Source organism: Leptonychotes weddellii, chromosome 5 (genome assembly GCF_054177405.1).
Source record: "Leptonychotes weddellii isolate Sample4059 chromosome 5, ASM5417740v2, whole genome shotgun sequence".
NCBI lineage: Eukaryota > Metazoa > Chordata > Mammalia > Carnivora > Phocidae > Leptonychotes > Leptonychotes weddellii.
Window position 1 is genome coordinate 65,709,605 of NC_138373.1, and position 20,114 is coordinate 65,729,718.

The 20,114-nt window shown below is 44.2% G+C and overlaps 1 protein-coding gene across 2 annotated transcripts; it reads right to left on the reverse strand.

Annotated features, from left to right (window-relative positions):
• Window positions 1–804: 804 nt before the first annotated feature.
• TUBA8 (tubulin alpha 8) lies at window positions 805–18,599 on the reverse strand. 2 transcript variants are annotated; one of them, XM_006742073.3, is made up of 5 exons: window positions 18,442–18,594; window positions 8,134–8,356; window positions 6,451–6,599; window positions 4,329–5,009; window positions 805–1,117 (listed from the first exon to the last, which is right to left on the reverse strand). In XM_006742073.3, the coding sequence occupies exons 1-5, from the start codon at window positions 18,442–18,444 to the stop codon at window positions 824–826; spliced, it is 1,350 nt and encodes a 449-aa protein (XP_006742136.1). In that variant the 5' UTR covers window positions 18,445–18,594; the 3' UTR covers window positions 805–823. The 2 variants fall into 2 exon arrangements, with proteins under 2 accessions (XP_006742136.1, XP_030893541.1); XM_031037681.2 differs by lacking the exon at window positions 8,134–8,356 and having other exon boundaries at window positions 18,442–18,599.
• Between the last annotated feature and the right edge of the window lie 1,515 nt (window positions 18,600–20,114).

The window sequence follows — 20,114 nt, forward strand, 5'->3', positions numbered from 1 at the left end:
GCTTAAAACCTTCCAAATAGTTTGTTTCACTTAGAGAAAAATCTAAACTCCTTACCATGGTCTGTATGCTCTGGCCCCAGCTTGGCTCTGGGATCTCATCTCCATCTCACACCATCCTCTAGGCACATTGACCTCCTTTATGTTCTTCGGACATAAGCTTGTTCCCACATCTGTGTTTTGTTCTATGTCCAGCATTCTCTAACTCCAGAACTTCACATGATGGCTCTCTCCTGTCACTCAGGTCTCCATGAGGCTTTTTCTGACTACCCAGTCTAAAGGAGCATTCCCCCAGACACTTTCCCTCATCATGGTTTTTTTTTTTTTTTACTTCATATCAGTTAACACTACCTGAATTATCTCGTTCATTTATTTGTGTTTTTACAAGGGCAGGAAATGTGTCTGTCTTGTTTCTCACTCTCTAACAGTGTCACTCCCTTCCTTCCTTCAATCTTCCCAATGCCCAGATCTTTCCATAGCCAACAGGCTACATTTTAGGGTGGGCCCAGACTAATCCAGAATTTAAAATCCTGATTAGGTCTCTTCACAACATGTAACCTGGCTTCACCCTAACTAGAGACAGTGACTCTCATTTTTTGTGTGTGTGTGTGACACAAAGCTGCTTTTACCCAAGGGAGGGTCTGAATAGCTCAGCATTCATTTTTGGCCCAATCACCCACAGGCACTGGTGTTAGATACCTCTTCTAATGGAAAACAGAAATTAGTCTGGGCTTAGGAGTATAGTCTGTTACTCTTGGAATAGTTAAACGTGCTTTGAGTGGAGAAGCATAAATAAAGAGACACAGCCAAGGGGAAAGTGTTATATTTAAAACTCCTCCCCTTCATTTTCTTCTTCAAATGAATCAGTCCCCACTTCTTCATAATCCTTCTCCAGAGCAGCCAGGTCCTCCCTGGCCTCAGAAAATTCTCCTTCTTCCATTCCCTCTCCAACATACCAATGCACAAAGGCCCGCTTGGCATACATGAGGTCAAACTTGTGGTCTAGGCGGGCCCAGGCCTCCGCAATTGCAGTAGTGTTGCTCAGCATGCAAACAGCCCGCTGGACTTTGGCCAGGTCCCCTCCTGGCACCACGGTGGGTGGCTGATAGTTGATGCCCACCTGAGGAACAGAGAAAGAAGAGGAGCAAGAAAAGAAAATGCAGAGCAGCCAAAGGATAACTCAAGATGGGGTTATCTTGGTAACATGGTGTGGTAGCAAGACACAGTCATGGGGTGGGAATGGGAGCAGGCCTAGATGTGAAAAGAAGGAACCAAAAGGTTTGAAAAACAGACAGGTAGAGAGAAGTGAGTGTTGAAGAGAAATTAAAAGTGAGTAGAACTGGGTGAAGGCAAATTCAAGGGAAGGGTTATAAAATCTAAAGACTGCAAAAGGCTAGCTGGAATTTAAATAAAAACTTGGAAGAAAAAAATAAAAACTGCAAAAGAAAAGGAGGAGAACAGGGATGCCTGGGTGGCTCAGTTAAGTGTCTGCCTTTGGCTCAGGTCATGACCCCGGGGTCCTGGGATCGAGTCCCACAGCAGGCTCCTTGCTCAATGGGGAGCCTACTTCTCCCTCTGCCTGCCACTCCCCTGCTTGTGAGCTCTCACTCTCTCTCTCTCTCTCTCTCCCCACCCCAACAAATAAATAAAATCTTTTAAGAAAAGAAAAGGAGGAGAACAGGGCTGGTAATAGGTAGAAATGTTAGTGGGTGAGATTCAAGTAGACAAATGAGGGTAATGAATGAGATTATTATTAAGGGGGGGTGTATACTACATGTTTATCTTGAAAAGGGAAATAGATCCCCTTTATAGGCAAATTAATTTCTAGACTTGAAGTTTACTCTTTTCCACATGGTCATCTAAAGTTTCTTAGTTATACTGTCAAAAAATTTAGGGAAATTTCTCTGCCAAGGGCAAAGGGCTGTTTAAAGATCAGGGAGGTGGGTGGGGGGATGGGGTAACTAGGTGATGGGAATTAAAGAGGGCACATGATATGATGAGCACTGGGTGTTATATTCAGCTAATGAATCATTGAACATTATATCAAAAACTAATGATGTACTATACATTGGCTAATTGAATTTAAATTAAAAAAAAATCATGGAGATAATCCAGAGCAATAAATTTAAAAATCCAAAAGGTCCTGGAGATGGTGTTAGTGTTAACCTGGCCCCATGTCTCAGGGGAGTGAGGCTTGTTAGAAGAAAAGCAAGGACTTCAATCAAAGAAAGTTAATTAAAACTCTTGCCTGGACAAGCCAACTTCCCAAGATATGGTAGCATGGCAGGGTCCTCTAAGCTAACCCAATCTGATATTAGGGGCACTGAGAAATCTCCCTTCTCCCCATACACATATCCCAAACCAAAGCCAATCCCAGAAAACTGGAAGAAGTCGAAGGTAAAACTGTGATAATATTTATGGGACACAGAACCACAGTACTATCCAAAAAATACCTCTCCTACCCAGGTCATCATGCCTTATTTATCAGCCTCTTAATTTCATAGCTTTAAAATGCATGTTCTCTTGAGATGTAGGGAGGAGTTACAGCAGGCTATATAGCCAAGTGTGTAGCCCATTAAATGAATTCACAATCATCTATCATTCCTCTTAGACAAAAGTAGTATCTTGGTGGTAGAGGTGAGGCTGCGACAGGGGCAAAGGACCAAAAATGAGAAGGGGATGGGCAATGAATAAAAACTTTGCTGTATCACGTATTTTGCTAGATCTGACCCTGACCAGCAAAAAACTTTGTGCCTGGAGCCAACTCTCCTCTCTCAAATAGTAATTATCCCTTCAACTGAGTCAAATAGGGACAAACTCCCTTGGGGAGGATGTGAGAGGATGAAGTTCAACAAACATAAGCTTTTCCAAAAAGCAGCTAAAGATGCTAGACCTACCTATCGTTCTGGACATAATCCCCAAACTTCAGCTTAAAATAGAAGAGAGAGAATGAGAGGCATCTCCTTTTTGTTAACTTCCCCACCACCCTCACATCTCATTTTTTCTTTTTTCCTATTCATTTTCCTACTAGCTTGTTTTGTTGTTTCCATTTTAAAAATTTAAAAAGAACTCCATATTTTGGAAGATCTTGATAATTTTCACATGAATGATCAAAACTGATCCATAAAAATAGGTGTAGTCTAGGAGGGAAAGATTGTGTATATAGCTAGGAGTATAGCAGTGAGGGAAAATGCTACAAAAGGAGATCAGCTAGGTCAAAGCCTCATATGCAAATAGGTCAGTCAAGAGACTGGCACATGATGCCTTGTTTTTGTAAGCACCATCAGGGAAAAACAGACATGCTTATCTCTGTATATCTAGCAACTGGTATAACCACCCCTGGTGCTGAGTGAACCTCTGAACTATTAAAGGCATGGCTGGGGGTTACTAATTAATGTAAATGATGGTAATTATTTTGATAATGGAATCTGATTAAAGACCATGGGAACACAGGACAAAGTGGTCAAACAGTTCACATGCACAGAGCCAGCTGCATGCCTTGTCAGTGCAACTCAAAGGAGTGACTTCTAACATTCAACATTCACTAGTCCTGAGATCCATGGGTTTTCCCTGGCTATTGTACCTACCCACTAACCCTCAGAGTCTGGCATTTTCCAGAGTGCGGACACCTGATCTACAACAGCCTTCCTCAGCTTCTTCTTACTCCTGGTTAATGGAAAATGTCAGGGCTTCACAAAATAAGTGACTCACAATCCTATAGTAACCATAAAATTTCCTTATCCTCACTCTAAGTTAATTAAGACTTACAGGATGAATATTTAACTTTTCAAAATAAATTGGGAGAGGAACACATCTTTTGTTAAAGGAGGGAATTATATCTCTCTGGTAACTTGAATTAATTTGGTTAACTCCATTCTCTGATCTATTGTCAGATTACATCTACCTCCACTCATTCATCCTGTTCATCCCACTTGCCTGCATGGGTTCTTTCCAGCCTGTTCAGTCCTCCTTACTAGAGAAAAGCCCTTTTCTTCCTGACCTTTGAGATACCTGCAGATGTTAGGGTTCAGGAGCAGTAAGAGCCTTCTCCCTACTGCAGTATTGCCCCTCTGAGTATTGCAATTGTCCTCCTCCTGCTTCTTTCAATAATCCTTTCAAATAAAGTCTCTCCTTACCTAAAATGAATGAACTAATGAAATTACGGTTATATTTGTCTTAAGCCCTCCTCCCATATCATCCCATGAAGCCTGAAGCTCCCATGGAATTGTATGTCTAAGACCCTGGAATTTACACATCTTCCTCCCCCATCCCTGGTAATCTCCCTCTGCTTCTTTATTTGTCTCTCTTCTCCCTAAGTCATCAGCTCTCACCTTAAAGCCTGTGGGACACCAATCTACAAACTGAATAGTCCTCTTGGTTTTGATGGCAGCAATAGCGACATTCACATCCTTAGGCACCACGTCCCCCCGGTAGAGCATGCAGCAGGCCATGTACTTCCCATGTCTTGGGTCACACTTCACCATCTGACTGTTGGGCTCAAAGCAGGAGCTGGTTATCTCAGCCACGGAGAGTTGTTCATGATAGGCTTTCTCAGCAGATATAATGGGTGCATAAGTGACCAGTGGGAAGTGGATGCGGGGGTAGGGTACCAGATTGGTCTGGAACTCAGTGAGGTCCACATTAAGGGCCCCATCAAAGCGGAGAGAGGCAGTGATGGAAGACACAATCTGGCTGATAAGGCGGTTGAGATTGGTATAGGTGGGGCGCTCGATGTCTAGGTTCCTGCGGCAGATGTCATAGATGGCTTCATTATCCACCATAAAAGCACAATCTGAATGTTCCAGTGTGGTGTGAGTGGTCAGAATGGAGTTGTAGGGCTCCACCACTGCAGTGGAGACCTGAGGGGCTGGGTAGATAGCAAACTCTAGCTTGGACTTCTTGCCATAATCCAGGGAGAGCCGTTCCATCAGCAGAGAAGTGAAGCCAGAGCCAGTGCCCCCACCAAAACTGTGGAAGATCAGAAAGCCCTGCAAGCCAGAGCAGGCATCTGTCTGGGGAGAGTAGAGCATGAGAAGAAATGATGAAGACAAGTTTACGAGAATACCCTCATGTCAACATAGGCAAGCAAACCTCAACATTTTTATGTAGGTAAAATCAAAACAGCCTTGAAGAAGTAAGATAAAAGGAGTTGAGTTGATCTTGAGAGGACTAGCTAAAATATATAGGGTGGCAAACAGCACAGGTACATGCCACTAGGTACATGGAAGTTTCCAGCCCAGTGGCTTGGTTGAACCAGGAATAAGAGTTTCAGAACCACAATGATTAATAACTTTGCCCTTTGAGAACCCCAACTCCTTGCCCATTTTCCCTGCCCTTGTCATTGGTTTTGTGGGAGCTGCTGAAAGGAGCCTTGAAAGGTGGCTCAGGGTACCAATTTCAGAAATATAAATGGAGTCAGAGAACCTGAGCTTTAGTATCAATTTTGTCAATTCCCAGTTGTAAAAACTTGAGCAAGTTATTGAACCTCTCTAGATTTCTGTTTCTTCCTGACTAAAGTAGGGCAATAAAAAATATAATCATCTCTCAAGGTTATTGTGATTATCAAATGAGATAGCATGATATGTTGAGCAAGGACTTGATACATAGTAAGTACTCAATGTTACCTCTCTCTTATCATAACTAAAGGAATTCATACAGTCACAAATTTTCCCATTGGGTATGATCTATGATACTGGTTCTGAACTTTAGGGGCCCACACACGGCTTTGAGACAGATAACCCCTATGAGCCCCCCACTAAACAGAAAAAGTGAACATATACAAAAATTTGGCATCCTTAGCTCCCAAGAACCCCTGATCAAGTCCAACCATTTCCATTGTAAAGATAAGGAAATGAAAGCTCAAAGAGATAAAGTGGCCCACCCTACAACTCAGAGCTTTCTAGCCAAAACAACCTGATTCAAATCCTAACTCTGCCACTTTCTAGTTGTGTGACCCAGGCTAAATTATTAAGCCACCCTGGCCCTCAATTTCTTCATCTGTAAAGTACAGGGAAATGACTTTCTCTTTCTCTGTATGATTATTAAGGGAATTAAGTGAAGAACGTATCTAATTGACATTTGTAATGGCATTTGTAAGTGCTCAAATATATCAATAATCTCTTCCTCTTCTCTTCCAAGTTAAATTCTGTGTTAACCTATGCTTCCAACAAGCAAAGAGCTAGCCTTCCTTATACCTGAAATTTCCCCCAGATACTACCATAGAGTATCAATAAGAATTAGTAGGGCATTGGCCTGTAGGGTAGTTCATGATGTCCAGGTGGAGGAAGGGGCATCATCACTGTGAATGCTTCTTACACAACATAAGCAAAAATTCCCAAATCTTAGGAGCTCTATTCTGTAGCCAGGGGTCATGTGCCTCCACTAATTCTGTTCATGCTTAGGCCTGTCCATTTTAGCCTGACTCATCAATTCCCTACCCTTGTTAATACTTACCAGCTTCCGTATGCGGTCCAGCACCAGGTCGATGCTCTCCTTGCCCACTGTGTAGTGGCCCCGGGCATAGTTGTTAGCTGCATCCTCCTTCCCTGTGATCAACTGCTCTGGATGGAAGAGCTGACGGTAGGTTCCTGCCCGAACTTCATCTACCAAGAGACAGAAACTATCAGGTCTTACTACCTTGTTTCTAGAGGAGATGTGTCCCTCATTAAATATCATATAATACTTTTCTGGGTCTCCATTTCCTCTACCTGTAAAACTCCACTGAGGTAAAACCAGACAACCCTATAATAAATCTGCAAAAGGTTAAGAGAATTCCAGGGTAACATAGGCACTAATAGAACCAGAAGCCTTAGACTCAAATAGGCAAAGAGAAGCTTTCCTGCTCTGCTGGCAGGAACTTTTAAAAGCATCAGGTTCACAAAGTTCACCAAACACCAAAGTTCATTGCCCCTCTTTCCTTCCACTTTGGCCCCTCAAGTCTTCCTTTTTATTTTTTTTTCTTTCATACTGCAAGGTTACCCAAAACTTTAACCCAATTTCACTTGCACTAAAATGTTCTAGGGATACAGAGAAAGATTCTAGGTGATCTGCTCTCCCAGGAATTGTCCCACCCCTAACCTAATATATGTCAGGCACTGGAGATATTTTAGAATGACTTTGAAGCAGAGCTATGCTCCAGATTCTAGAAGAGCAGGAACCCTAGAGAGGGTGGCTATTCAGCTCACCTCCAAGGGTCCACACAAAGTAGATATATAGCAGATCAAGATGTATCAAGGCCCAACTACATGCCCTCTTTTCTTCAGAGTTCCTCTACGCCCCCACCCAGGGAAATCATCCATTTGCATAGTGCCTGGGAGGGTAATCTGCACATTTTGTATTTGTACAAAGTATCCAAGGGTTGTGTACCTGTTGCCCCTAGAAATTAGTGTTTAGGCATTACAGACATTAGCCCAGATATCTCCGTGAAACTTACCCATCCCTTGCTTGGTGAACTAGCCTTGAAGCTAAGGAAATCCTGATGTTGAGCTGAGGATTGACCCAGGAGTCAGACCCAAGGGAAGTGATGTTGGTGGGGAGGGGAGGGGGAATCAAGGGAAAGGTGAAGAACCAAGAACCCTGTCCCAACACAAATCAGAAGTCTTGTTTTCTAGGATCCCAAAGAGGTTCATTCTAGAACTACAGCAACCTCTGGCTGTAAGAGAATGTGTCTGCTATTATTCCATTTTTTGTAAGATATGCAAGGTTATGCCAGACCCATGAGAAAAGACTGCAATTATTATAGAATCAGAAACCTATACTTTGGAAAATTGACTATTTGGAGACCTCTCATAATTCCTAAAATTATTTTTATTTTTTACTCTTAGCATATAGTTAAGAATCTTGACAATTTGGATCTTTCTCAGCAGGTTTAAGGGGTTTAAGTACAGGGTATTTTGTTCTGCATAGGTTACAGCTATAACCTATGGGGAACAGAGATCTGTGATTCCTATTGTAAGACTCCCCCAGACTGTGGAGATTTCAAGAAACTAGCAGAAATAAGTGTGGGGTGGGGTGGGGAGGTTCTAGCTGAGCCACCCCCACCTTCCAATTAGAGATTCTGCTTCCTTAGCTATTATGGACCAAAGGCTCTGCAGCTTCATGTTGTTTTCTGTGGAAAGGATCCTAGCCCATACTCACCTACTACAGTAGGCTCCAGATCTACCATGACAGCCCGAGGCACATGTTTCCCATTGCCAGTCTCACTGAAAAAGGTGGTGAATGAGTCATCGTCGTTGACCTTGCTGGCCTGGACACTAAAGGTGCCATCCGCCTGGATGCCGTGCTCCAGACAGAAGAGCTCCCAGCAGGCATTGCCAATCTGAACTCCTGCTTGACCCACGTGGACTGATATGCACTCCCGCTGTGAGGAGAGTGCAGAATCAAGGTCAGAGAGTCTTAGGCCTTCGTCATGCTCTTATGCTATATCCTGCATATCTGAGGACTTGTTTCTCCCTGTCATTCAACTCGCAGGATATCCGTCCCTACAACCATGCCATATAAAACCAAGTGGTGTCTGAGGTGTCAGGTGTCTGGGCACCACTGCATCGACTGAGACTTGGCTCTGAGGCTTGCTCTAAAGGTTGTTTCCCAGGGTTAATCCTTTGTGCCAAGAAAAGGAAAAAGAGGACAGCTATACTGATAAAACAAGGGGTTAATTCCAAACCATGAAATTCCTGTACTGATGAAGGAGGTCAAAGGATGAATCAATGATAACAGCAGAAACTGTCCATAAATTCACTACCATACACAGTGGCAGCTTTCATATTCATGCCTAAACCCTGACCTTCCTAGACAACAGCCCCTCTCAATCTCTCTCTTTCTCCTTTTCTTTCTCTCTTTCCCTCCCTCTCCTCCCTCCCTTTCCCTCTCTCTCTCATGCATGCGCGCACACACACACACACACACACACACACACACATGCTCACACACTCAGAATATCATGGAAGAGATAAACACTCATGGAAGGAAAATACTTTGTAAGTAGGTATCATGGGTGTCTTTAGTATTCTGGTCACAAATGTAGGAAGAAGAAAGGATTGTTACATCAGCAAAGGAGAATTGGGAGTGTATAAATTAGGCTCTTCCTGAAGTTGGAAAATTTCTTTGTAGCCACCATAATCTGCTCCTTTGCCTATGTCAGGCCACATATTAAAGCTGACCTTTACAGGGTCCTCACCTCTTTGTTACTCTGGTATGAAGCCACAATTACCTGATTGGTCATAATACTAATAGTTGAGGATGAGAATGGGTGTGTGTGTGTGTGTGTGTGTGTGTGTGCATGAGAGAGAGAGAGAGAGAATGTGTGTGTATTAACAAAAGCTGGGGTTTTACCAGAAAGCATGGCTGCATCACCTCCATATACCCACCTGTGAGGAAGCAGTGGCCAGCACACGTGGCTCTGTGCCTGTGATGCCTGCTAGAGCCCAGCTGGGAAGCATGTGCTTCGTCCATGGGTTCTATTCTTATCCATGACCTGACCTGGCATTTTCCAGCTAGGTAACCCAAGCCAGAAGAAGGGCCTCCAGAGAATTTGTCTGGGCATTGAAACACACGGAGTCAGAGGGAACTTGGAGGTTCTCTGGTCATGGGAACAGGGCAGCTGCCCTGAATAACACCTCAAAGAGCCAGAGGTGCCAGGACCCATTATTCCCTAATTCAGTTTTAGAACTGGGCACCTACCCTACACCTGTCTCTATGCCCTTGCCTTGGGGAGCATAGGGCACAGGTGTTCACAGCAGCCAGTATGAAAAGTAGCCCTATCTGGGAATACAACCCAGCTATATTTCCATGAATCTGGTGGCCAAAGAAAGGCTTCACTCACAAAGCTGTCCACACCCCAGGGCTTAAATCTCGCCTTCTCCATTTACTTGCTGTGCTGTGTGATCTTGGCTGAGTTAACTAACTTCGCCTCATCTGAAAATAATAAGTTAGCCATGATTATAGTTGTTTTTGCCTTTAGCATTATCATTTTCATTATGATACTATCTTGTAGCTTTATTCTCCACCCAGAAACACAGGTGGAAAGTTAGAGACTCCAGGTCCCCATTCTACTCACCTTTACTGTGAGATCTATTTTCTGCCTTCACCTTAGGTCTTAATTCAGACTTTAAAAAAGTGTCCTACACCCAGGAACCACCCCACAACCAGCGTGTTATCAATCAGTCCACATCTTTCACATCCAGGCAGCCATGGCTTCCTGAAGAGGTATGTAAAGCTGATGGGACTTTGGAGAGACCTAAAAAAAAAAAAAAAGTCTGATCCTATGTATCACCTTCTAGGTGACAGCATCTTCTGTGGCCCTGACCCTCAGTCTTTGGAACCTTGCACCCCCGCACCAACAACCACCACACCCCAACTATCCTCCAGGCCTATCTGTGGTGCTATTTGCGCTCCAGTCAGCCCTTCCTTCTGGAACACTCTTTCTTTCTTTTTTTTTTTTTAAAGATTTTATTTATTTATTTGACAGGGAGACACAGCGAGAGAGGGAACACAAGCAGGGGGAGTGAGAGAGGGAGAAGCAGGCTTCCCGCTGAGCAGGGAGCCCGATGTGGGGCTCGATCCCAGACCCTGGGACCATGATCTGAGCTGAAGACAGACGCTTAACGACTGAGCCACCCAGGCACCCCTGGAACACTCTTTCTTTTTCAGCAAGAATGCAGGGATATATCAGAAAGATCAGAGGTCATAGGAGGAAGAGTAAAGGCTCTTTGGGACCAGAAAACTACCAATATGGTGATATTAATGATATCAGCCTCTTTTGATATCCCCTTTAATCTCACACATACTGATAAATATGCCAATCTTCACAAACTCTCTCTCTCACACACACACATACATACACACCCCTTAGGAAGAGCTATTTTCCCTGTTAAACTAATTTAGAGTAACTGGAAGTATAAAAGAGGCTCAGAAATAACTGATACGTTCATAGATGCTTCCAAAACCCAAAAGCCACTACACCAATCAAGAGAAAAGGAAGATTCCCTCAATACCATTCCCCACTAACAGGAACCAGGGCTCCTGGGAGAAATGAAGAGTTCTAGGTGTGGGGCAAGGCATATATAAGATGAGCCTGGAACATCTTATGGTGCCTGAAAGCACAGAAGCTAACACAGACTGGGATGATGTCGAAAGATCTCAGAAACCAACTTGAAGAAGCTCCCACTGCCAAAGATGAGACAGTATGAGCATCAAAAAGAAGAAGAATGGTACTTGATTGCAACAGGATGTATATAAAAATCCACAACTCCTTAGTGTTATTAAGAAAAGAAAACAAAATTCATTTGTCCACAAACAGCACTGTTGATGAGGGAAAGCTCTTTTTTTAAACTGAAGAATGTCAGCTAATAAATGTACAAGGAATGATATATTAAGAAATGTTGCCATATTACAGTTCTTTTTTTTTTTTTAAGATTTTATTTATTTATTCATGAGAGACGCAGAGGGAGAAGCAGGCTTCCCGCTAAGCAGGGAGCCCGATGCGGGACTCGATCCCAGGACCCTGGGATCATGACCTGAGCTGAAGGTAGACGCTTAACCATCTGAGCCACCCAGGCGCCCTCCATATTACAGTTCTTAATTACATAATTGATTTGGACAAAGATGCCAACACCATTAAGTGAAAGGTTGATGGGAAAAGAAATGGATATTCAAATAGCGCCAAAAAATCACTGTTACTTACAGGTTACAAGGGGAAAAAGTAACCACAACAGTTACTAGCCAAACACTGGGATCAATCTTAACAGTACTGATAGAAAACCAGACATTAAGAACCTCCTTATGTGATGCAACATGACATACACAACACCACCCATGAGGAATTCTTGTACTTAGCCTTGGGATGCCCGGGTGGCTCAGTTGGTTAAGCGTCCAACTCTTGATTTTGGCTCAAGTCATGATCTCAGGGTTGTGAGATTGAGCCCTGCATCAGGCTCTGCACTGGGCCTGAAGCCTGCCAAGGATTCTCTCTCTCCCTCTCCTTCTGCCCCTCCCTGCCCCACTCAGTCTTGCGCATGCACTCACTCTCTTTCTAAAAAAAAACAAAAACAAAACAAAAATACTCATCCTTAATCTATTAAACACTTTAAATTTAGTTTCCACATTACAGAAAACACCAGGATCAGAGTGATAAGTGACGTATTGAGAAAACAATAAAATAAATCCAGAAGGTGAAACATTCTATAGGGCAACTGATACAATCTTTTTAGTTCATAAAAAATAAAGATAAAAGGAGAGACTGTTCCATATCAAAAGAAATTCCAGAAACATAAATCCACATGTAGTATATGCATTTTGCCTGAATTCTGGTTTGAACAAATCAAAATTATTTGGGGGACAAAGAGAGAAATTGATTAACTTTGTTAAGCATGATAATGAAAGTATAGTTAGGTATGACAATATCCTTATTTTTTAGGGTCACTTTTTTTTTTATTATGTTCAGTTAGCCAACATATAGTACATCATTAGTTTTTGAGGGTCACTTCTAAAGCATTTGGGGCAAAATGCCATGACGTCTGTTTTTTACTTTAAAATACTTCAACAAACACAGCAGGTAAAGTAAAAATGGCAGAAAAATTATTATTAAATCTAGATCATATATGTATGGGTGGCATTATAGTACTATTCCAGATATTTAAAATTTTTCATACTAAAAAGAAAAAAATTAAAGAAAGGAACTAGAGGAAGAATGGGAGTAAAGATTCCACTCACCATAATTACCTTATCCTGCAGGGCCCAGGCTCTTCCTGTCCCATTTCACTTAGTCATTTATTCAACTAACAATATTAAGAACTAATTTGTCAGGGCACTGAGCTAGCCTTCTCCAGTCACTGCCTGATCACCATCCCCCTCTTCCTCCCTAGAAGTTCTACATAGATAAACACAGAGCAGACCCAGTGCTGATGGCCTTGTGAGGTCACCCCTCATGCCAAAGAGAGGTCATCCATCTGGCATAACCAGGGATGTTATGTCAACTGTAAATGTTTAGGACACTAGAACCAGACTGGCCTCATGGATCACCAAATATGATTCCCTCCCCATTTTACAGATGAAAAATCTGAGGCTCAGAAAGGTAAAGGGACAGATTCAAGATTTCACAGCTCTGCAGCAAGAGCCCAGACTGGAATCCAGGTCTTCTGACCTCAGCCTGAGTTCTTTCCTTTATACAACACAACCACCAGCCTCACTTGCACTCTGAACTTCCAGGGCCCTGGGGTATGCCCACATCTACATCAGTGCGAGCCTGAGTGTGTATATAGCAAGGCCAAGCTTGTATAGCAAAACTCCAAACAGAAAAAAGCTCCAGCGCAGAGAGAAACTGAGAATGGCTTATGGTGGTAGCCTCTTTGAAAATGGGTCATCCTTCTCTGATAGAACCAGGAATCTGTTTCTCAGGGCTGGTGTGTACAAGGAGAGGGAGGGGGCCGAAGTATAGAAGCAGCTGACCCAGCAGGGGATATTTAAGTCCTAAATTTGCTCCAAACTCAGATTTCAGATTCCCCTCTCTAGCCAATCAGAGCTCATGTTTTCTTTCACACTATTTCTCTCTCTCAGTTCCACTTTGAATCTGGGCTTGTAGACCTCAGACCACTTCTGTGCTCCAGGGATGCTGGGAGGTGAAGGGGGTCCTCTGTGTGCTGCTGAACCTCTCTGCCCAGCAATCCAGAAGGTGAAGATGAGGGAGATGGAGAGACCTAATAAAGGAGTTTCCTTTCCTCAAGAAAAGTATGACATATCTTTACAGACCTAGTGCTGGTATAACTACAAGAGTTACCCACTCTGTTCATTCCTACAACAAATATTTATTGTATTATTATGTGTAAGAAGGTATCAAAAGGTACTAGGCTAACTCCTACTCATCCTATTCATTAAATGTCACTTCTTACAGGAAGTCTGGAAAACCACAAACCAGCACAGGGCCCCTATTATGTGCTCCCACAATCCTCTTCTTCCCTATCATTGTATTTATCATACCATATTATGGCTGCTTGTTCAATTTTCTGACTTTCCTAGCAGAGAGAATAAGTTCTATGAGGGCAAGGAACTCTTGCTTACTCAGTGCATCCTCAGCATCAAGCACAATGCTTGAATGTAGTGAGTGCTCAATAAATGTAGGGATGATTAGAATGAAAACTCTGCACTGAGGGGTCTTATAATCTATTTAACAAGAGAATAGCCAGTGCCAAAGACACAATGGGAGTTCAAAGGAGAAAAAAACAACTCTGGCTTGGTTTCCTGGAACGGAATATTTGCAGTGACCTTGACGAATTTAGACATGCCAAAATGATCATTTTAGTTGAGCTTAGGAGCAATGTGAACAAGAGGCAGGAAAATTTAGGGCAAGTCCCACAAACAGCACAGTTTGCCTGACGTGTAGGCTCATGAAAAGCAGAGCAGATGAGACATCTGTGCCACCTACCTTCATCTTCCATGGGGAGGGGACCCTATGTTTTGCAGAATATCAAAAAGAAATTCTAGAACCTTACAGTCCTTTTATAATTCCACTATAAGAAACCTTTTCTTATATCAATCTTATATTTCTACTTAATATTAGTCATTCCCTTTTGTTTTGCTCTCAGAGGACTAAGATCAGCTAATTAGGACCCTCTGTAGAAGGAGGCTTTGTAGCTTCAAAAATCATTCTGAAGTATCGTAAAACTGGCATATTATCTAGGAAAGGAACTGACACAGACCAGTGGTATATGCCATGTGAAAACCTGAGACCAGTCCACATCCCCTGTGGTCAAATGCCACACAGTTGCTTTCAGGAAGCATATTATTACCAAATTATGTCTAGTTGTCAGGTTGGGCTAACAAATTACCTATATTTTAGGATCTAGGTCAAAGATGGCAAATAAAAAGTAGATCCACAGTGTTACGGAGGAATAACTAAAGTAAGAAGAAATGTGATTCATAAAAGATTGCTTGAATTATCTCTGCTCAAAACCCTTCAATTACAGCATATTTGTAATCACTCAGAACAAAGAAAAGATAGCAAGCCAGAAACAGCAAGAACAAAAACTTGACCTAAATTAACATCAGTGAGTGAAAGTAGCTCAAGAGAGGGGGCTCAGATTATAGGCACTGCATTTAGGGCAGCAATAGGGATGACATAAGACCACCTTTAGGAATGGCAGGGGTGTGCGGTAAGTAGACTCCCAGCCTAAGAGACCCACTGGTGTCCGAAGGCCCTTAGGCTTTAGCTGACCTCAGGGGCAAGTGTGGGAGACAGTTAAGGAGTTTTAATCTGGTGCATAACCACCTACTCCATTTTCCCATTCTTCCACAGTTCATTATGTGGGAGAAATTCTAACAGGAAGACACAGGGGAAATGTCAACAATGGCCACAGATAGCATTACTGGTCCCTTGGTGGCCAAAGGGAAAAGGAGCAGTTGGTCCACTTCCGCTCCCAAGGAAGGAGCAGTTGGGTCCACCCACCCCCATCATGGGTCCTGAATTCACCAGTTATTTCCCCCTCAGAAGTTATTTTTAACTTTTCATCTTCCTCTCAAGGTCACTCAGAAGCCCCCTCAGAAAGGAAACTCAGCAACAGCAGTGGCCCTCTAGCTCTGCATGGCCTGACCTGAGCCTGGAAGCTTCCTATGAAAACTCCTCCTCATTTAGCCAGCACCTGTGCCCTAGCCACTGCCGAGGGAAGTTCTGGTCATCAGGGCTCCTCTGCTGTTCAGAGGCATGTTCCCCCACAACGTCTGGGGGAATCTGTCCTTAGTAATGGGAAGGGCAGATGCAGCAGTGACTCCAGAAGTGGTCTGAGGTCAGAAAATAAGTATGGACCCTGCAGAGCTCAGCCACACCTGCCTACATGGGGGCAGTTTGCAGAGGACTGCAGACACAGCAGTGTCCCTCTCGCCCCCCCCCCCGCACTCTCCCCTCCCCTCTATTTTTTTGAGGAAACAGGCTCTTTGTTGCCACTTCATGCCTATCCCCATCTGAACCAGTGCTCCCTGGTTCAGAAGGAATGCAGTTAAGGAGGCTGTGCTGCAGATGTTCTCACCTCCCCATAAACCCAGACACTCTCTCTGTGCCCTGGTATCTTTGACATGGGCTTGGCTTGGGACACCTGGCCAGGAGTCTCCATCCCACTTTCTCCAAAGGTGTCCTAGTCTCAGTTCCCAGAAGAACTGCTTACTGGAAGGACACTGGGAGCAGATGGGAATGCTCAGTTATAGGATTAGTTATACATTTCTTACTCAGAATCTACAGAAATGCTGAATCTAATTCTTCTTCACACAGAAGCAGCCTTCTCCCTCCAACCCCCACAAGGGAAGGGAATCCTGGAGGGTGGCTGCCTGAAACAATCTGTTAAAGTAAAGTTCTTTCTGCAAGGGTAGGATTCTTTGGGTCTTCGTTTATTTGATGTGTCATCCTAGCCTTTCAGGAATGGGTCAAGAGATTTTTAAAAAGAGGTTCTATGAGTAGGAAATGGCCAATAAAAAATGTTTTCCCATTAAGACAATGCTGCCCATGTAACTAAATATTTTAAACACAACCTGTTTTACAAAATTCAGTTTCAAAATAAATAAAAGATATTCTCTTTTCAAAATATTCAACCACAGGTTTTCAGTTAAACAGCCACATTTAAAATAAGGTTTTACTGTTAAAAATTTTTATTTACCAGATATTTTCAGAAACTTGCCTATTGAATATATATCAAAGTTTGTTCAGAGGGCTAGATTACGATCCTTGACTCCCCTGTAAGCCTCCTTTAGGCTCTACTCTGAGAGTCACTACGGCATTCAGGTCAAAATTAAAACATGCAAGAGAAAACACTTTGAAAATTATAGAGCGCTACATTCTAGATATTATAAATATTAAATATCAAATTCTGAGTATGCTGCCTAGGATTTGCTTCAGAATAATAGGAAGTGAGGGAAAGGGGAATAAATGAAGCAAGACTTGTCCTAAGTAGATAATTGTTGAAATTGGATGAGGCATATACTGGGGTTCATTATATCATTCTCTCCCCTTTTGTATATGTTTGAAATTCTCCACAATAAGAAGTTTAAAATAGTAAAGCTAGGTGGAGCCTTGGAAATTGTAACCATAACCCCTCTTCATTTTGTGGATGAGAAAACCAGTCCAGAGAGGTTAATCGACCTTCTTGAAGCTCGCTGCAGAGCCAGGAGTCAAAATTCTTCTCTGGGCTTCTTCTATGGCCTCACATCAGGGACTTCGGACAGGAATGGATTCCTTTGGCCACTATCACCAATATCCCCCAAGTTCTTCAAGCTCCCAGGTGGGTCTGCCAGCATGCTCCCGAGAGAGAGGCTGCTGGACAGACCTCTAGCTAGAAACAGGGCTGGAGCCAGAGCTAGAGGCCCTGGGCACTTTCCAAACACAGCAGAGGCTGGGGGAGGAGCGGAGTTTTCTTGCCTGCCCTGCTCGGTCACCTGACACCTAGAGCAAGAGTGCCCAGAGAATCTGACCTTGGCTTACAAGACTTGCTTATTCTGTCCCCCTCCTCCACCCAATCCTCCCAACCCACCTCCCCGCTACCAAAATACCAGGGCTCTGAACAAGGAGAGTCTGGGTTTTCAGGCATTCAGGGAAGTGGATCAGGAACAATTTTACCCACTCCGGGGGGAGAGCGGGGGGGGGGGGGGTGGCATTCTAGAGGGCCTGAAGAGGCCCCCTCCAGCAAGTTAAGATCTGCGTCTGCAAAAGGAGATAGATTTCGGGGAGGGAGAAAGGAGCCGCCCCTGAGCCTTAACCATGATAGTAAACAAAAAGAGAAGTCTGAGGTCCCCTTGCCTTTGGGAGGGAGACTTCTGTGTGCCAAAAACCTTCCCATTTCGACAGCTGGAAAAACTGGGGAGTTGGAGTGGGTGCCAGGTGTCTGGGAGGCTGAGAGCACTCGAGTTTTAAATGCCCCCCCAAACGCAAGCTAATGTTCAGAGACGAGAAAGGAGAACAACCTCAAGCGTGGGGAGACTGTGACGCCCTAAGTCCTCTGTCACATTCTGGGGCTCTCTCACATTTGATTGGATTTGGGGACCTAACTGCACCCACTCCCCCAGCCGCCGGGGCCAGCTCACCCATCTGGAATCCCTGGATTGTCTCCTACTTACCCCACTCTAGACCCTGAGCTGCCCGTCTGGGGATCCCTCAGAATCTCACCTCTTCAGCGCGGGCTTCCCAAGTCCTCCCTCTCCTCACCTGCGTGCGCAAATCTCCCTTAGGTCCCTTTGGGGGGCGATTCGCCTCAGGTCTCTACTTCATGTATATTATAAAGGGTACTGGCACGAGTGTCCTCCGCCCGAGGGTACGGACCCCCTCGACCCTGAACTGACACCCCAAGAGACTTCAAACTCTGCAGATCCAAAGCGATGGATCTATTAGCCCCCGCGTAGATATGGCTCTCCGCTGGGTGCCAGCCCCGCGCCCCAGATCTCCGGCCCCCAGCCCCGGGCCCTGGAAAGGCTCACCATCGCGGCTGCTCTCCTCGCCGGCTTGCCTCCCAGCTGGGCCTGCCCACCCCAACTGCTCTAGATACAGCCGCCTCCGCTGTTGTGACACACCGGGCGGGAGGGGGCCGGGGACAGACATGCTGGGCCAGCAGCTGCCCTGCAGCATCACAGTGCCCAGGGAGGGGAGGGACCGGGGCAGGTCACAATTGCTCCTCCCCGCCCACCCCCGGTTCAAATCCCGGGGCAGCAGAGGTGGCCCCACCCCGCCTCTGGGTCCACCCTCAGGCATCTTGGGCGCTGTTGTGCTGGGAATTGCGCGGTTGGGTTCCTAGCGCTTCCGTGGCTCGGTGGGGGAGGCAGTCCTATTTATTAGCAAAGCGCACTTGTACACTCTGTGTGATCGGCCATTAGCTGGAAAGCTGCTTAGGAAAGAAATGTAAAAGTGCTGCTAAACAAAATGTTCATCACTGCCCAAACTTTCATTCTCTTCCTGCTGCCAAACACTAGCCACCTGACTGGGGTTTAGTTGACTGCAGTCACCCTAAACCCAGGAGAGCGCAAGCCTCACTGCTAGGAGCAGGCTTCCAAGCTCAGCTCTGTTTCTTACCTGCCTGTGCTTGAGCAAGTTGCTGAGCCTCTGCTCTACTAACCTGTTTCTACTTCCATCAAAGCCTATGTGGTCACTGGAGAGTTAACTGAGATAACATATATAAAGCCATAAAGCTCCTGGTACACAGCAGGTGCTCGATACTTAAGCTGTTTCTGTTTCTACTGCTCTATCAGTGTACATCACTCCTCCACCATTATTTTCAAATCTCTTTCTTGATCCATTTATCATCACTCCCTCTTCCTACTTTTAAGCCCAGAATGTACTAAATGATACAAGAGTTCTGGCTTCCTCTTTGCCCAATAATAGGACCTCCTCTTGCTAGCCACAATGATGTTGAAGGGCAAGGGATTTCCTCTACTTTCTAGTTGGAGAGGGCTGGGGGCAACTGGGTCTGGCCTTGGTAAGAGCCCCTCTTTTTACACTTCAGATGTTGGCAACATTATTAAACCTCCATCCACTTTCCCCAGCAGAGGCCAATCAATCCCTGCTAAAATATGAAACCCAGTCTCACATCCCACTTTTATCAGGCACCTGACCACCAACCATCGAGTCACTCCAGGCAAATTAATGGCTTTTCTTCATGATACTACTACACAGAGCTGCTTTGACAAAAGTACTACACTTTACTCACTGATACATACAGTACTTATTAGATTACGAGTTGAATTTTTGTCTGTCTTATAATGTAAGATCCTGAAAATTGAGAATCATGATTAAGCTAACTCCCAAGCATATAATGGTAAATGCTCAATAAAGGATGACTATTACTAACTATATATTTCTTTCTCTTCCAAATCCCATAGCATATTCCATTACTTCTTCCATTACATTTATTACTTTCCACTTTGGATTCTAGATATGTGTGGGTGTGCATGTGCTTAAACGTTCCTACAAAATTGGAACACCTTAAAGGCAAGGGTTGTGTTGTCCTCCCCATCAAAAGTAGCTAGTTGAGCCTAGGTATTTACTCAAAGGATACAAAATTACAGATTCGAAGGGGTACATGCACCTTGATGTTTATAGCAACATTATCAACAATAGCCAAACTATGGAGAGAGCCCAAATGTCCATCAACTGAAGA